The sequence below is a fragment of the Phodopus roborovskii genome, unplaced genomic scaffold, assembly GCF_943737965.1.
Source record: "Phodopus roborovskii unplaced genomic scaffold, PHOROB, whole genome shotgun sequence".
Classification (NCBI taxonomy): Eukaryota; Metazoa; Chordata; class Mammalia; order Rodentia; family Cricetidae; genus Phodopus; species Phodopus roborovskii.
Genome location: NW_026126598.1, coordinates 945,012 through 959,054, shown reverse-complemented (window position 1 = coordinate 959,054; position 14,043 = coordinate 945,012). Strand labels below are relative to the sequence as shown.

The following is a 14,043-nucleotide window of genomic DNA, read 5'->3' as shown; positions in this document are numbered from 1 at the left end:
ACACACACACACACACACACACACTCCTAACCCCATCACACACACACACACACACTCCTAACCCCATCACACACACACACACACACTCCTAACCCCATCACACACACACTCCTAACCCCATCACACACACACACATACACACACACACACACACTCCTAACCCCATCACACACACACACACACACACACACACACTCCTAACCCCATCACACACACACACACAGTCCTAACCCCATCACACACACACACACACACACACACACTCCTAACCCCATCACACACACACACACACACACACTCCTAACCCCATCACACACACACACACACACTCCTAACCCCATCACATACACACACACACACTCCTAACCCCATCACACACACACACACACTCCTAATCCCATCACACAACACACACACACACACTCCTAATCCCATCACACAACACACACACACACTCCTAACCCCATCACACACACACACACACACACACCTCCTAACCCCATCACACACACACACACACACTCCTAACCCTATCACACACACACACACACACACACTCCTAACCCCATCACACACACACTCCTAACCCCATCACACACACACACACACACACACTCCTAATCCCATCACACAACACACACACACACACTCCTAACCCCATCACACACACACACACACACTCCTAATCCCATCACACAACACACACACACACACTCCTAACCCCATCACACACACACACACACACTCTCCTAACCCCATCACACACACACACACACACACACACACACACTCCTAACCCCATCCAAGCTCACACACACACACACACACACACAGTCCTAACCCCATCACACACACACACACACACACACACACACACACACACACACACACACGAGCATCTTGCGCCACCAAGTCCTGTCCTGGGCAGAAAGAAATAAAGACAGAAGGCATGATCTTTATCTTAAGATGCCCACACCCTGCATGGCTAAGCGGGGGTGGGGAGGAAGGGGAAGGGGCTATTCAGCCCTCGGTGGGGTTCAGGGTGGGGCCGCACCCGTAGGTTGTTCTTCTCCTCCTTTCTCTTGATCCAGTTGAGGGCCTGCTGCTGGGGGTCGATGCAGAGCGGGAAGCGGCTGGCCCGAGTGGTAAGGATGCCATTCTGAACTGAAAGCTCATCAGGTGGGAGGCCCTGGGAACCCCACCTGCAAGGGACAACCACAGAGAGATGGACTTCCCCACCAAGTTGTAAGCCCAAGGCTGGAGGTCGGTGGGGTCAGCCCTCTAGAATCATCCAGGGCCTTGCTCAGGGTTGGTTGGCTTTGCTTCCTAGGCCTGCAGCTCACCCCCACCCCCACCCCCAGGCGACACCCACACAGACCCCTGCTGGGATGAGTGGGGGGGGTACCTGCTGATCTCCACGTCATCTGTCAGGAGATTCTCCAGTCGGAAAGGCTGGCTCAGGGGGATGTCTCGTTCCAGGATGTCATTCCGCCACACCTGGTTGACCATCTCATCCCGAAACTCCCAGGTGAACGCACCCTCGTAGCTCAAGAAGGCTGCACAGAGTAGGCAGTCACCCAGCAGCTTCACCCGCCGGTGCATTAGCTCGTCCAGGTCATTGAGCCACCTGCCGGAGCCCAGGAAGCCACACTGAGCAGCTCCCATCTGGCCGTGACCGATGAGAACATGCTGCAGACTTGTCAGTCCTTTGGAACGTGTGCTAAGCTTGAGTAGAGCTTGGGCTCCTTCGTTAGGTGGGTGATGCCTCTCACCTGACATTTTCCGATCCCAGACCAGAGATGAGCTTGTCAGCTGCGATCAGCCGCCTCTCCATGATCTCTGCCTCCTCCTGCAGTTTCTGCTTCTCCAGGATGGCAGCCTCATACTTGGCCCCCAAAGCCTCCAGCTCCTTCTGGATCGCTGACAGCTCATTCTGGATCCTTTCTAGCTCCCGCTTGGTTAAGTAGAAATTCCGCTCCAGTCTGGCCACCTGTGTGAAGACAGCAAGCAGAAGGATGGCGAAGGCCGGCCATCTCCACCTCCTTCAGCGGTTATTTTTTTTCCTTTTCCTTTTTCGAGACAGGGTTTCTCTGGGAATTTGGAGCCTGTCCTGGAACTAACTCTGTAGGCCAGGCTGGTCTCGAACTCACAGAGATCCACCTGCGTCTGCCTCCTGAGTGCTGGGATGAAAGGTGTGGGCCACTGTAGTGAGTCACCTCGTTCACACCTGTGACTGGTGTTCATCTGTCTGGTCCTGTCTCCACCCCTAATGGGCGTGGTCTATGCCACAGATGCAGACAAGGTGAGTATCTCACTACACAACACCAACGCCCAGCCCTTCTTAACTTTTCTAAAGCTGTGACCTTTTAGAATACAGTTCCTCATGCTGTGGTGACTCCCCCAACCATAAAATTATTTTTGTTGTTACTTCATAAATGTAATTTAACTACTAATGTTAGGAATTGTTATGTAAATATCTGTGTTCTCTGATGGTCTTAGATGACCCTGTGAAGGGTCCTTTGATCCTCAACGGGTTGTGACCCACAGGTTGAGAACCGCTGACCTACACCAAGTTGGTAGGCAAACAGTAAAGGTCTCATCCCCACACAGGTGTTCATACTGTGCACCCATACACCGTGAGGCTACATCACGACATATGGCTGTGCATGTGTGCTGGCACATGGGCACGCTCGTGTGTGTGTGTGTGTGTGTGTGTGTGTGTGTAAAACAGTATGTGCAGGTGAATGTACCCAAGCACGCACACAAACCAGAAGCAGACATCAAGTACTCCATTCTACTGTTCTCTGCCATATTCCCTTGAGACTGGGTCTCTTTCACTGGACCCGGAGCTCACTGTTTTCCAGCCAGTATGGAGGCCAGGAAGCATGAGCAATCTTTCTGTCTCTGCCCACCCCGTGTGTGTGTGTGTGTGTGTGTGTGTGTGTGTGTGTGTGTGTGTGTGTAGGGGGACAGGTACAGAAGTACATGACCAACCTAGCCTTTTACACAGGTGCTGGGGATCTGAACTCAGGTCCTCAGGCTCACACAGCATGAACCCTTGCCACTTGAGCTGTTTCCCCAATGCAGGGCATGGCTTCTCTTCCCACCCATTCTCAGCTGTAAGAGCTTTTATCATCACATTGGCGGGGGGAAGCCCTCCCTGCCTCTAAGACAGACATCTCAGGTCATGTGTCCTGAAGTCACAGAAAGGTGGCTCAGTGACTCTTAGTAAAAAATTTCAGGGCATGCCTTGAAGATAATTCATGTTTTAAGGGTTCAGATTCTAATGGGAATAAAAGGGGATCCACCTATTCACAAGTTACTTCAACCCAGCTGTTTCCTATGGGGGCACATAACAATGACTGGGATACTTCTGGGTGAGGGCAACTGGCATCTACTAGGCAGAGACAGGGATGCTGCCAAATATTTACAATTCATAGGAGGCCCTTGGCAGGAGGGAGAAGCCATCCCTGCAGCCAACAGAGCTGAGGCTAAAGCAGCCACCACAGCTTGGGGTGTGGCTGTAACCATCTGCAGGCTGCACAAAGTGTCAACCCCGTCTGTCTGCCCGCTGTGTGAGTGAGAACAGTGGCCAGGCTACTAAGACTGTGTGGTTTCCGGCCAGGACCTGCTGGGACTTTCCAGCATCATTAAGGACACCTGAACTCTGATCCCAGGGTAGACTCCGGGCAGCAAGGCCTCAGCTCACCTTGTCTCTTTTGGGCTTGATCTCCCGGAACACATCACAGTACCCCATGACGGCCTCCACGAACTTCAACATCCCGAGCCCCGCCTTGCTCACAGCCTCCATTTCTTCAATTGTGGTGTTAAGATTTTTCAGGAGGCCTAGAGGTCAAGCACAGGGACTGTCAACCTCTCTCTCAGGGCACATAAAACTGGAGACACTGCCTACGGATAGGTTAAGTGTCATCAGTATCTACTCCTCAGGGTTCTGGGCGTGGAGTTTCTCAAGTGTGGAGTTGAAGGTGGATATGAAGGGTAAAACCACAGCCACCTGGGACTCCATGTGACCTCACACGACCCAGAGGCTTCACTGGACACATTTCCAGCTCTGGGGACCAGGAGCACTCAGGGGGCTCAGACAAGCAGCTGACTGGGATTCAGAAGCCATGGGTGGGTCCTACCATCATCTCAGCACGGTCATGGTAGTAGAACCAGCCCAGTGGTATCCAGGTGCCGGGGAACATGGGTTTTCATATTTCATTAGTGTTTAACTTAAGGGGCTGTGAAAGGATGTGGTAGTGAGGGTCTCTCTGTGTGTGTAGCATATGTGCACATGCTGTGTGTGTGTGTGTGTGTGTCTCACACATGCCATGGCACATGGGTCAAGTAAGGTCAGATGACAACTTTATGGAAGTTAGTTCTCTCTACTTTCTGGGTATCTAGTTCAGGTCCCCACGTACTATGAGTAAATACCTTTACCTGCTGAGCTACCCCAACTTCCCACTGGGGGGTAAGGTTGTACACAGCTGTGACAGTGTGGTCTATGAGGACATCACCCCTCCTGGCAGAGCCCGGACAGTGCCAGGAGTCAGCTGGCAGGGAACTTGAGCATTCTCTGGCCAAAGACACATCCTGCTGACTGCAGGTGGCACCACCCTTCCCCTGCCTGGTCCCCAGGTGCATACAGGGGCGTAACATTGGCAAGAGGCACAAAGGTAAGTGCTAAGCCACACAGAGGGCAAAGACAGAGACAGGTTTCCACCAATTCCTGTTTCCTGCCATGGAGAGCCAGACTCCATGCTGAGCCAACCGCATGTGGGCCAGCAGCCTCCTCTGCCCTGCATCACCAACGGGAGCTGGATACCAGCATCCTGCTCCATCTACAGGACTACAGTGATACCCCGACCCCACCCCTTGCCTGGGCCCTCCCAGCCCCCCACCTGTCCACCCCCAAGCACCTTTGATGTTCTTCACTTGGCCCTGGGTGATAGAGTCGAAGTCGATCTCCATCAGGGACCTCAGGAAGTTGGGGTCAGACATCATGCCCTTAGCAGTTTTCCAGTTCAGCTCCTTGTAGCCTTTCATGATAAGGATGCACTCACAGACTGTCTGCACTTGTTTTGGGGGCTTCGCGAATGACCTAGGGAACAGGAGGGCCCATGTTCAGTACAAGAAGGGCCAGGGCCTAGCCAGAATCCTTGGAAAAGATGGGGCAGGCAGTAGGGTTCTCTGGAGGTGACTGTCTGGGAATAGAGGATGCCAAGTCCCTACGGGAAGGAAGGTGGCTCAGGAAGGATCTCGTTTGCTAGCCCCACACCAGGTTCCTGGAAGAGCAAGGAATAGGAACATGATGGCAGCCATTAAAATCCCAAAACCACGGTGCCCAGGTCATCATGGCCCAGGTCCTAAAGCCAGTGTAGGCCCACAGTCAGGAGTAGAGAGGGGGCAGAGCTGGGAGTGAGGCCAATACCAGCCCAGCCTGAGGTTCAATGGGTTCAAAACTGGCCCTGGGTGACCAGGAAAAGCTTTGGCGTTGCAGGGCATTCATTGGGTACACTAATGATGGTATGAAACAAGACATGTCTGTCAAGAAGGTCAGGGAAGAGAAAGCCCATGGGTCTACACATACAAGCAGACATGGCCTGCTGGGTCCTAAGCTGTGGGCAAGTTAGGGACCAGCCAAGGGTCAAAGTTTCCTCTCCATAAAGCAGGAGTATAGAGCCGGAAGCCTCTAGCTCCCATGAGTCCATGAAAGTGATTTGTTCTTCCCATTTAAGGCCATTAACTCTGACTTACATAAAGTATAGTCATTTTTCCTCTTTCCCTATCAGCCCACTCCTTTCTTGCACGAGGATGGGACAAGAACCTGGTTGTCCAGGAGACAGTCTCCAGGGACCACCTCAGCATGACAAATTAGTTATAAATGGGGGCTGCTGTTTCTTCTCAGGGGAGAATTAAACATGTGTACCTTTGTTATCCATCACTTAAGGGTCCCTACAGAGAGGACTGAGTATCCTAGAAAGACATTTTAAGGAATTAAAGACTATGAAACTGTCCAGCTGTGACAACTCATCACATTTAATAATTAAATGACCCATCAAAGCCATACTGTGACTGTTGGGGGATTAGGGTCCAGATACACACTGAACTCAAGGTACAATGCCCTAGACACTGACAAAAGATTTAAATAGGAAAAAAAGAAAAAATATTCTAAAGTACAAGTTATTTTAGGTCTCACAGCAGCATTTTACCCATGTTATAATCTAAAAGCCACAATAGAAAATATTCCTAAACAATGTCACATAAGCCAAAGCACGCATGGGAAAACCAACACACATGCACATCTCACCCACAAAGGCAAGTGCCCAATGACAAATTCAGAAAATAGCTACAATTCCCTTTATTAATGTAAAGACAAGCTCCATTCTGTATAAAGTCTTTGGTTGGCCAGGAGTGGTAGAGCCCTTGCCTAGCATGTTTGGGTGAGACCTTGGGGTTTATTCCCTAGCAGAACATGCAGAACAGTCTCTCTCTCTGCAGGGGTAGGGGTGTATGGGAAAACAAAAGCAGTAAGAACAATACAATGCAGAAAAGAAAGCCAAGTTCTTGCCTTTTTAAAAACACATGCGAAAGGCCACCTCTAATGAGAGAAATATAAATTAAGTGAAAACTACACGCAGAGTCCTTTTCTGCTAGAGAGGAAAAATGCGGACACCTGGGGCATCCTCTCTGGTGAAGCTATGAAGAAACTGATACAGGTGTAGGCAAGTGTGTGTGTGTGGGGCACACACTGTGTACCTTGGGACCCAGACAATTCCTCTTCTGGAAATGCACCCCACGGTGGCAAAGTGCCAGAGTGCATAGTGAATCGTGCCCAGATTTGTTTGCTGTGTCCTTTGTAAAGGCAAAAGATGCAAGTCAAGATACAGCAGTGGGGCCCACTGAATAAAATATTGCACCCACATTGTGGGATGCCTCTAGCCAGTTTAAGACAGTAGAGAAGTCCCATCCTGTATTAGAGTGCAAACATAAAAGAAAACTTTAAAATTGAGTGGGTGAGAAAGTGGGTCTCAGTTAGAAGGCCTGGGCAGTCTAAGGGACCTCTGACAGTGGAACCAGGATGGATCCTTGGTACAGGAAAGGACTTTGGGAGCACATTCCCCATGGAGGGATACTCCCTTAGCCTAGAGGCGGGGGGGGGGGGGGGGGGGGGCCTAGACCCAACTCCAAATGACTTGACAGATTTTGATGATCCCTCCTGGAAGGCATCACCCTGTGGAGTGGGGGGGGGTAGAATGGAATGGAAGGGGGGTTGGGGGCATGGGAGAGAGGGAAGGAGAGAGAACTGGGATTAATATGTAAAATAAGAAAAAATATATATGCATGTATATATGTGTATATGTATATAAAAAAAATTGGGTGGATGAAATGGCTCAGCCGGTAAAGGCCCTTGCCACCAGTCCCCAGGGTCTACATGATAAAATTGAGAACCCACACTGAAAAACTTGTCCTCTGACCTCCACAGGGTATCACAAGCATGCGCACATACATTTACATGAAATAAATTTTAGATTATAAAAACATGTATAACATAGTGCCAAGTGGTAAGAATCCAAACAGGTACCACAGGATGTACAGGTGGCCTTCACTCTCCACACTCTGATTCCACAGTCAGAACCTCACAAAGCTGCCTGCCCTGATGATCCTGTATTAAAAACTCTCTGGCTTGAGGCTAGATGGCTCAATGGTTAGGAACACCGTCCACTCTTTCATAGGACCTGGGTTCGGTTCTCAGCACCTACATGGTGGCTCAGCTCACAACCGTCCTCCTGGTGGAACTTGAAGTCCCTGGGTGGGTTTGCCTGGCCTTGGGGGCTTCTCTTTACTATCTGTAAATGGGGGCGAGTGCAAGATCAGCCCTGAGTGAGACCTAGGGGGTTCAGGTGGGAGCGAAGGTGGTAGCAGCTACCTGATTTCAGTCACATCCGACTTGTCCAGCTTCTGCAATTCCAGTTTAGCAGCCTCCAGGATGGGCATGACCTCAGCCAGAGCTGTCTCGGCCTCTGCCTTCTCCACAGCAATGATCTTGTTCTGTTCTTCTATCTCCATGGCCTTCTCCTCCGCCAGTTTCTTCTTCTCCTCCGCTGCGGGGGGTGGGGGGTGGAGGGGGGCTGGTGAGATGCTGGGATGCTGCAGGGGGAACCTAAGCCTCGTGGGCACCTCAAAGCCAGGCACGGTCATCAGGGGGCTCTGGTCAATGCGATGGCCACAGGTGCTCATACAGAGAGGACTCTACATGGCGTTTCCTGCCAGGTACTACCGTCTGGGACCCATTGTCAGCCCCACCTGCCTAGACACTGCTGGCCAAGACCCTGGGTGGCCTTGTGACTTTGGATTTTGAACACCCAAGATGAACCTGTTTCACTCGCTTTCTCCCACTCTTTATCTTAAAAAAAAAAAAAACAGCTTTCTACAACATTTGATTTATGCTCATTTGCCACAGAGTCAGCCCTCTTCTACCCTGTGGAGCCCAGGATCAAACTCAGGTTTGGCAGCAAGCACCTTTCCCACTGAGCAACCTCACTGGCCCGTCCTTTCTCTTCCCCTCCATCTCCCACCACAACCCCTGCTTCTCAAACCCCACACACTGTGCTCTTTAACGCTCATTCAGGCCCAGCCCTAGAGATTCCCATCGAGGGAGTGCGGCCCCTGTCTTATTTCCTCTCACACTCTCTCTCTCTCTGCCTGGTGACACTGCTCCACGGCCTGACGTCACTCTGTCACTGGCTCCCGTTGTCTGGTTGCCGCTGCTGCTTCACGGGCCTGCGTCACCTCCTGCAGCTACAGCCCAGAGCTGGTGGTGACACAGGGCCCAGGGACTGCAAGGAGGCAGGCAGAGGCCCCCAGGCTCACAGCCACTGGAACCTCAAACTGAGACCTTATTGGAAACGATGTCATTAGCAAAGATGAGGTCACACTGGCTTAGGGGACAGATCTATTCCAGTATCTGGTGACTTCATGAGAAGCCATGCCTCACACTGAATTTATATACTGAATTATTACAATGTCCCCTATGAGTAGGCAAAAATACTAAAAAAACAACAAAATGTTTACAGATTAAACAAACAAACAAGGAGACACTCAGGGTGGGTACCCTGTGACAATGATGGGTCTGTGCCTTAAAGCTTGCTAATGGCTGCCCACAGCACAATGGTCTCCCAGCAGAGTCTTGAGGAGCCCCAGTCCCTTGGGTGCAGATTGGCACAGGGCAGGTGGCCTGTGCCAGGCACTCGCCTATGGTTGTGTTGGTGGCAATTTCCTCCAGCAGAGTCTCGCAGGCAGCTGACTTCTCGGCCAGGACAATCTTCTGCTCTGCCAGCTTCTGGTTGAGCTCGTCTAGCTGGATGGTGGCCTCCTTCAGCTTGTCCAGCCCACCCTCCAGACGCTTACACTGTGCTGGGGGCACACAGCACATGGTCAGTGGTCCAGGCCCCAGGGCAGGACTTCTATTAGCCTCGTTGGGACCCATTCAAGAAGAGGGAAGGGGAAAAACCTCACTTCTACAAGATGCTATACTCGCTCTAGCTCCCAGACTGCACGCATGATTTTGAGACAGGGTTTGTCTGTGTAGCACCGGCTGTTCTGGACCTCACTCTGTAGACCAAGCTGCCCTCAAACTCAAAGAGATCTGCTTGCCTCTGCTTTCAGAGTGCTGGGATTAAAAGTGTGCACCACCCACACCCAGCTAACAGAGCATCTCTTAACCAGGTGCCAGAGAGCCCTTCATAAAAAGCCCTTTCTAGCAGAGTACACTGGAGACCAGGGGACCCAGGACAAAGAAAACAGACCTGCAAACACAGGGCCACACAGAACTAAAAGTGTGCTGTGTCTTACCCGCAGGGATGAACCACCCCCAAATGCGAAACCCGAATCTGCTCTATTTCGCCCCAATCATAAGGGTGCCAGGCCTTGCAGAGATGAGACTTACTCCTGAACCCTGGCCACCCAGTAACACCCGACCCTACCCCTGTGCCACACCTACCCTACCCCACCCCATCCGGGCCCCTGCTCACCTATGTTATACTGGGTTTTCTCATCTAGCAGTTTCGAGTACGTGTTGATGAAGTCTAGGTAGTTCTTAGGTGTCACGTAGTTGCTGCGCCTCAGCTTCTGCTGGAACTGCTTGCTGAACTCACCCACTGACTGATGGACCATTACCACGTGCTCCACAAGGTCTTCGATATTCTCTGCGGGAATCATGCTGTTATCCCCTGGACAGGAAGGAATGGAGAAAGTGGGGGTTAGCAACAAGGAAAAGGAGGACTGGGGGCAGGTCAGCGGGGAGCACCTGCCTAGCATATGAGGCTCTTGGGGCAGGCCCTGCACTGCCGAAAACAAACAAACAGGTCCCCAAAATGTGAAATATTGACCCAAAGATCCAAGAAATCCACTCCTATATATGTGCCTGAAGGAACAGGACACCCAGCCTCCGGCAGGTCTGTGATTGCCAACGCTCCACAGTAGCAGAGTGGTAAGGGAAAAGGGCCAGCATCCATCTGCAGTGGATGGTAATGATGTGGCATGCCCACACAGTGGAGTACTACTCAGCCATGAAAAGGACTAAAGGGCTGGTGTGGGCTACACCATAAAATGACCCTCCAGAAACACTATACAAGAAGAAAGAAACTGGATGCAAAGAAACAATGTGCCTGGGTCCCCTTACATGGGATACATAGGTGGAGAGACTTGCAGAGTCAGGAAGCGGGTTAGAGAATCCAGACCCTGGAGAGGAGGAAGAATCAGTGTTCAGATGGGTGCACAACTTCAGTTTAGGATGATGGAAAGTTCTGGAAACACATGGCAGTAGTGTTTGCATGACACTATGAATGTAATTGATGTTTCAAATACACTCAAGATGGACAGGATAGTTTACAGTAGACATATTTGCAGTAAATAGTGGTTTCATCAAAACTTTAATTAAGAATGAGCAGCTATTGTTTGTGGCAACTTCCAGGACCTGTGATCTGTCCATGGTGATTTCCCTAACACAGACACCAACCCTCCCTGCCATGGGAGACCTACCCTCTGCCTTTCCCCAGGGCGCAGGCACCATTAGGGGAAGCTGGGGCTTCAGGAGTGGGGCTCCAACCAAGCCCAGCATGAAGTCCCCACCCATGGCAGCTGGGTGGGTGCACTCCGGCATTCTGTGATGGATCCCAGTGTCCATCCAGCACACACTAACAGAAGGGGGTCCTTCTTGTCACTCGGTTCAGCTGGTGAACTGGAATGGACAGCCTCAAACAGGGTGTAAGAGAAGGAAGACTGGGCCAAAATCATCGGTGTGCACAGGTTCTGCAGATCCGCCTTTGAGTCAGACTACACAGAGCATGCCTGAAAAACTCTGCCCGCAGGCATCCAGCTTTGCAACGTGGTCAGTCCAACTTCAGGGAACATGTTCCAAGGAAAAAGAACTGCACACGAATTGCTGGCAGCTTTGTGCACGGAACAGAAACACTGCATGCTGGGAAGGTATGGTAATTACTTGCATACTGTGGAAGCTAGCATTCACAGCCACAGTGAAGCTGGCAGCCACAGCCCCACAGGGCAAGTGTGGCCCACAACTTGTTTTTTTGTGAATAAAGTTTTATTGTAATAGAGCCACAAACATTTACATGTGGTCCCAGATGGTTCTCAAAGCACATTGTCAGAATTCAGCAGCCGTGACAGAAGCAGGGATGGCCACATGGACCTTCACAGACACAGCCTGCCAGACTCTAAGTCCCAACCCCACAACAAATGTTTCCTTGGCTTCCTTCCCAGAACAGCATTACAACTGAAGTTACGGTTTTGGCTTGTGTAGAAGGGCTGATTGTTTAATGAGTTTGTTGGGTGCATACTTGTAAATCTGGGACTAATAACAAAGTCACCCAGTGACACTGGTCATAAATCCTTTCAGGTTAGATCTAGAGAAAAAGAAAAATCGTGCTGGCACCACCATAACAGTGGCCTTTAGTACATTTTCCCCCCTACAAATGGCACCATCTCTACAGCAAGGATGTGACCATGTAGCTGTGGCATAGGAGAGGCCAAAGATAGAATGTTCATGAATTGTGGACCAATAAAAATTTATTCATCCAAACAATCAGGGGGCCACGCTTGACAGTGGTTGTTCTTTTTCTTTTTTAATTTTTTGCATTTTAAGCTACAGCTATCCTGTAACTCTACCATTACCAGCAGCAGCCAAAAGAGCCAAATTCGTTCCTTCAGGCACCAACTCTCTCAAAGCTACTAGGAAAACTTATTTAAATCTCTGTCTCACTAAAGAACTCAAGATTCAAAGGTTGAGGTAGAATCCTGCATCCCAGAGAGGCTAAACAGCAAGCAACTCACCTCCTCAAATCTCCCAAGAAGTTCTCGTGCGTTTTTTTTCTCGCCCCTCCTGATAACCCCTTCTCCACCAGGCTCCTCCCTACAACTTCCTGTCAGCTAGTTGCTCACCCAGCTTCCTGACCGCAGGTGAATTTCATTTAATCAAATACATGTTTGCATCATTAAGCAAATGTTCCAGAGCGTAAACAAAAGTAGCGCACCTTAAAATAATATTCTACAACAAGCCATGCCTTGCAGACTCCCGATCCCTTTGGACTAGGGCACAATATAACCCCACGCCACACTAACAATACAAAGCTATCCTTTGCCATAGGGTTTCTATGGTGAAGGAATCTACTGGGTGAAGATTCAGTCAGAAAAGTGACAAGCTTCTTTATGAGACCAACAAGCTGTCCCTGCAACAGTGGCCGCTTACCTAAAAATGACTTGGCAACTGCGTGCAGAGCCTGGGATGGCCAGGGCATGAACCAGTCGATTCCAGTGTTGTTCACTAGGCCTTGAAGAGAGAGGTGAAAGAGAACCATTATGCAACCCAGACTTACTCCAGCCCATGTGCACGGTCTTCAGTAGCCACCAGAGTGGTGGTTCAGCTGGGCACATTCAAGTGTCACCGTGGCACTGGGGGAGAGAAGGGGCACCTTCCCCACACCATGCACCCTGCAGCCGGGGAGCATGCGCACACCCTCCTGTCAGGAAAACACTAGCCATGCCTCCTGGGGATTGAGAGGGACCAGCAAGTGTGCCTACAGTGCAAGGCCAACTTTTTAACTCCAGTGCTACTTTCTGTATGACGCTGCTGATGGGAGCTTGGACGTGGCGGGTCCCCGGAGCATGCGCTGTGCTGCAGCTGTGGAGAAGGATGTACAGGCTCGGTTCAAAGGTACCTGGGAAATTCCTGCACCGGGTCCTCAGGGTGTCTCCCACTGGTGACATGCCCAGGACAATGTGTAGGTTGTTGGCACTCTTATTCACAAAATATTGCCACACAGACTCCTTGGCCGGGCCCATGCCGCTCTTCAAGGCTTCCTGTCCAATCTGACTGAGGATACTGTCCTTTTCATCCTCAGGGAAGAGCGCAGGGACGATCCCTGGAGGACAAGGATGTGGAGGGAGCTGGCCTTCAGGTCTCTGAGTTCTGGCCTCCTTGGGTATAAAAGGAGGTGATGGAGCAAGGCGTGATGGAGAGAGCAGCATGTGCCAGCAGAAGACCAGAGCTAGGGTCCAGGCCTCCATGTTTACCTGTATGCAATAACTCTACCTCCTTGTTCAACAAAACACTGAGCTTCTGGGGTGCTGTGGCTTCTCCAGCAGAGAAAGCCCAGACCACCGATTCCAGATTCTTTCTGTGTGTCAGTCCTTTCTTCATTCCCTCATTACCCCTAGTCAGGGTTCTGGGACACAGCTGTACAAGAGTCAGCACTCCTGCCTCAGCCTACTGGGTTCTGGGAGTACACACATGCGCTGCTATGCCCAGCATAGGAATGTGTGTTTATCCCTGATACTGGGGATCGAACCCAGGGCCTCACACGTTCTAGCCAAGCACTGTACCATTGAGCTATATTCCCCAGCCACTCCTAAATCTGGACCATGAGACTGCCATACTCCTGCCTTGATGTCTCTTCCCTTCAGATTTTCCCGCAGTGGCCTGACCACTCTACCCAATGTGGGAGCGTGAATGATGGCCTCCAA

The 14,043-nt window shown here is 50.9% G+C and overlaps 1 protein-coding gene across 1 annotated transcript in view; it reads right to left on the bottom strand.

Moving 5' to 3' along the window:
• Positions 1 to 14,043, bottom strand: part of Dnah10 (dynein axonemal heavy chain 10) — a 103,926-nt gene that overhangs the window by 17,107 nt on the left and 72,776 nt on the right. The window contains exons 53-62 of the mRNA XM_051204908.1: positions 13,239 to 13,442; positions 12,770 to 12,850; positions 10,038 to 10,235; positions 9,259 to 9,420; positions 7,934 to 8,108; positions 4,923 to 5,104; positions 3,710 to 3,846; positions 1,773 to 1,990; positions 1,406 to 1,627; positions 1,055 to 1,202 (exon numbers count right to left, since the gene is read on the bottom strand). Coding sequence (XP_051060865.1) covers positions 1,055 to 1,202; positions 1,406 to 1,627; positions 1,773 to 1,990; positions 3,710 to 3,846; positions 4,923 to 5,104; positions 7,934 to 8,108; positions 9,259 to 9,420; positions 10,038 to 10,235; positions 12,770 to 12,850; positions 13,239 to 13,442 — 1,727 coding nt within the window. The remainder of the gene's footprint in view (positions 1 to 1,054; positions 1,203 to 1,405; positions 1,628 to 1,772; positions 1,991 to 3,709; positions 3,847 to 4,922; positions 5,105 to 7,933; positions 8,109 to 9,258; positions 9,421 to 10,037; positions 10,236 to 12,769; positions 12,851 to 13,238; positions 13,443 to 14,043) is intronic.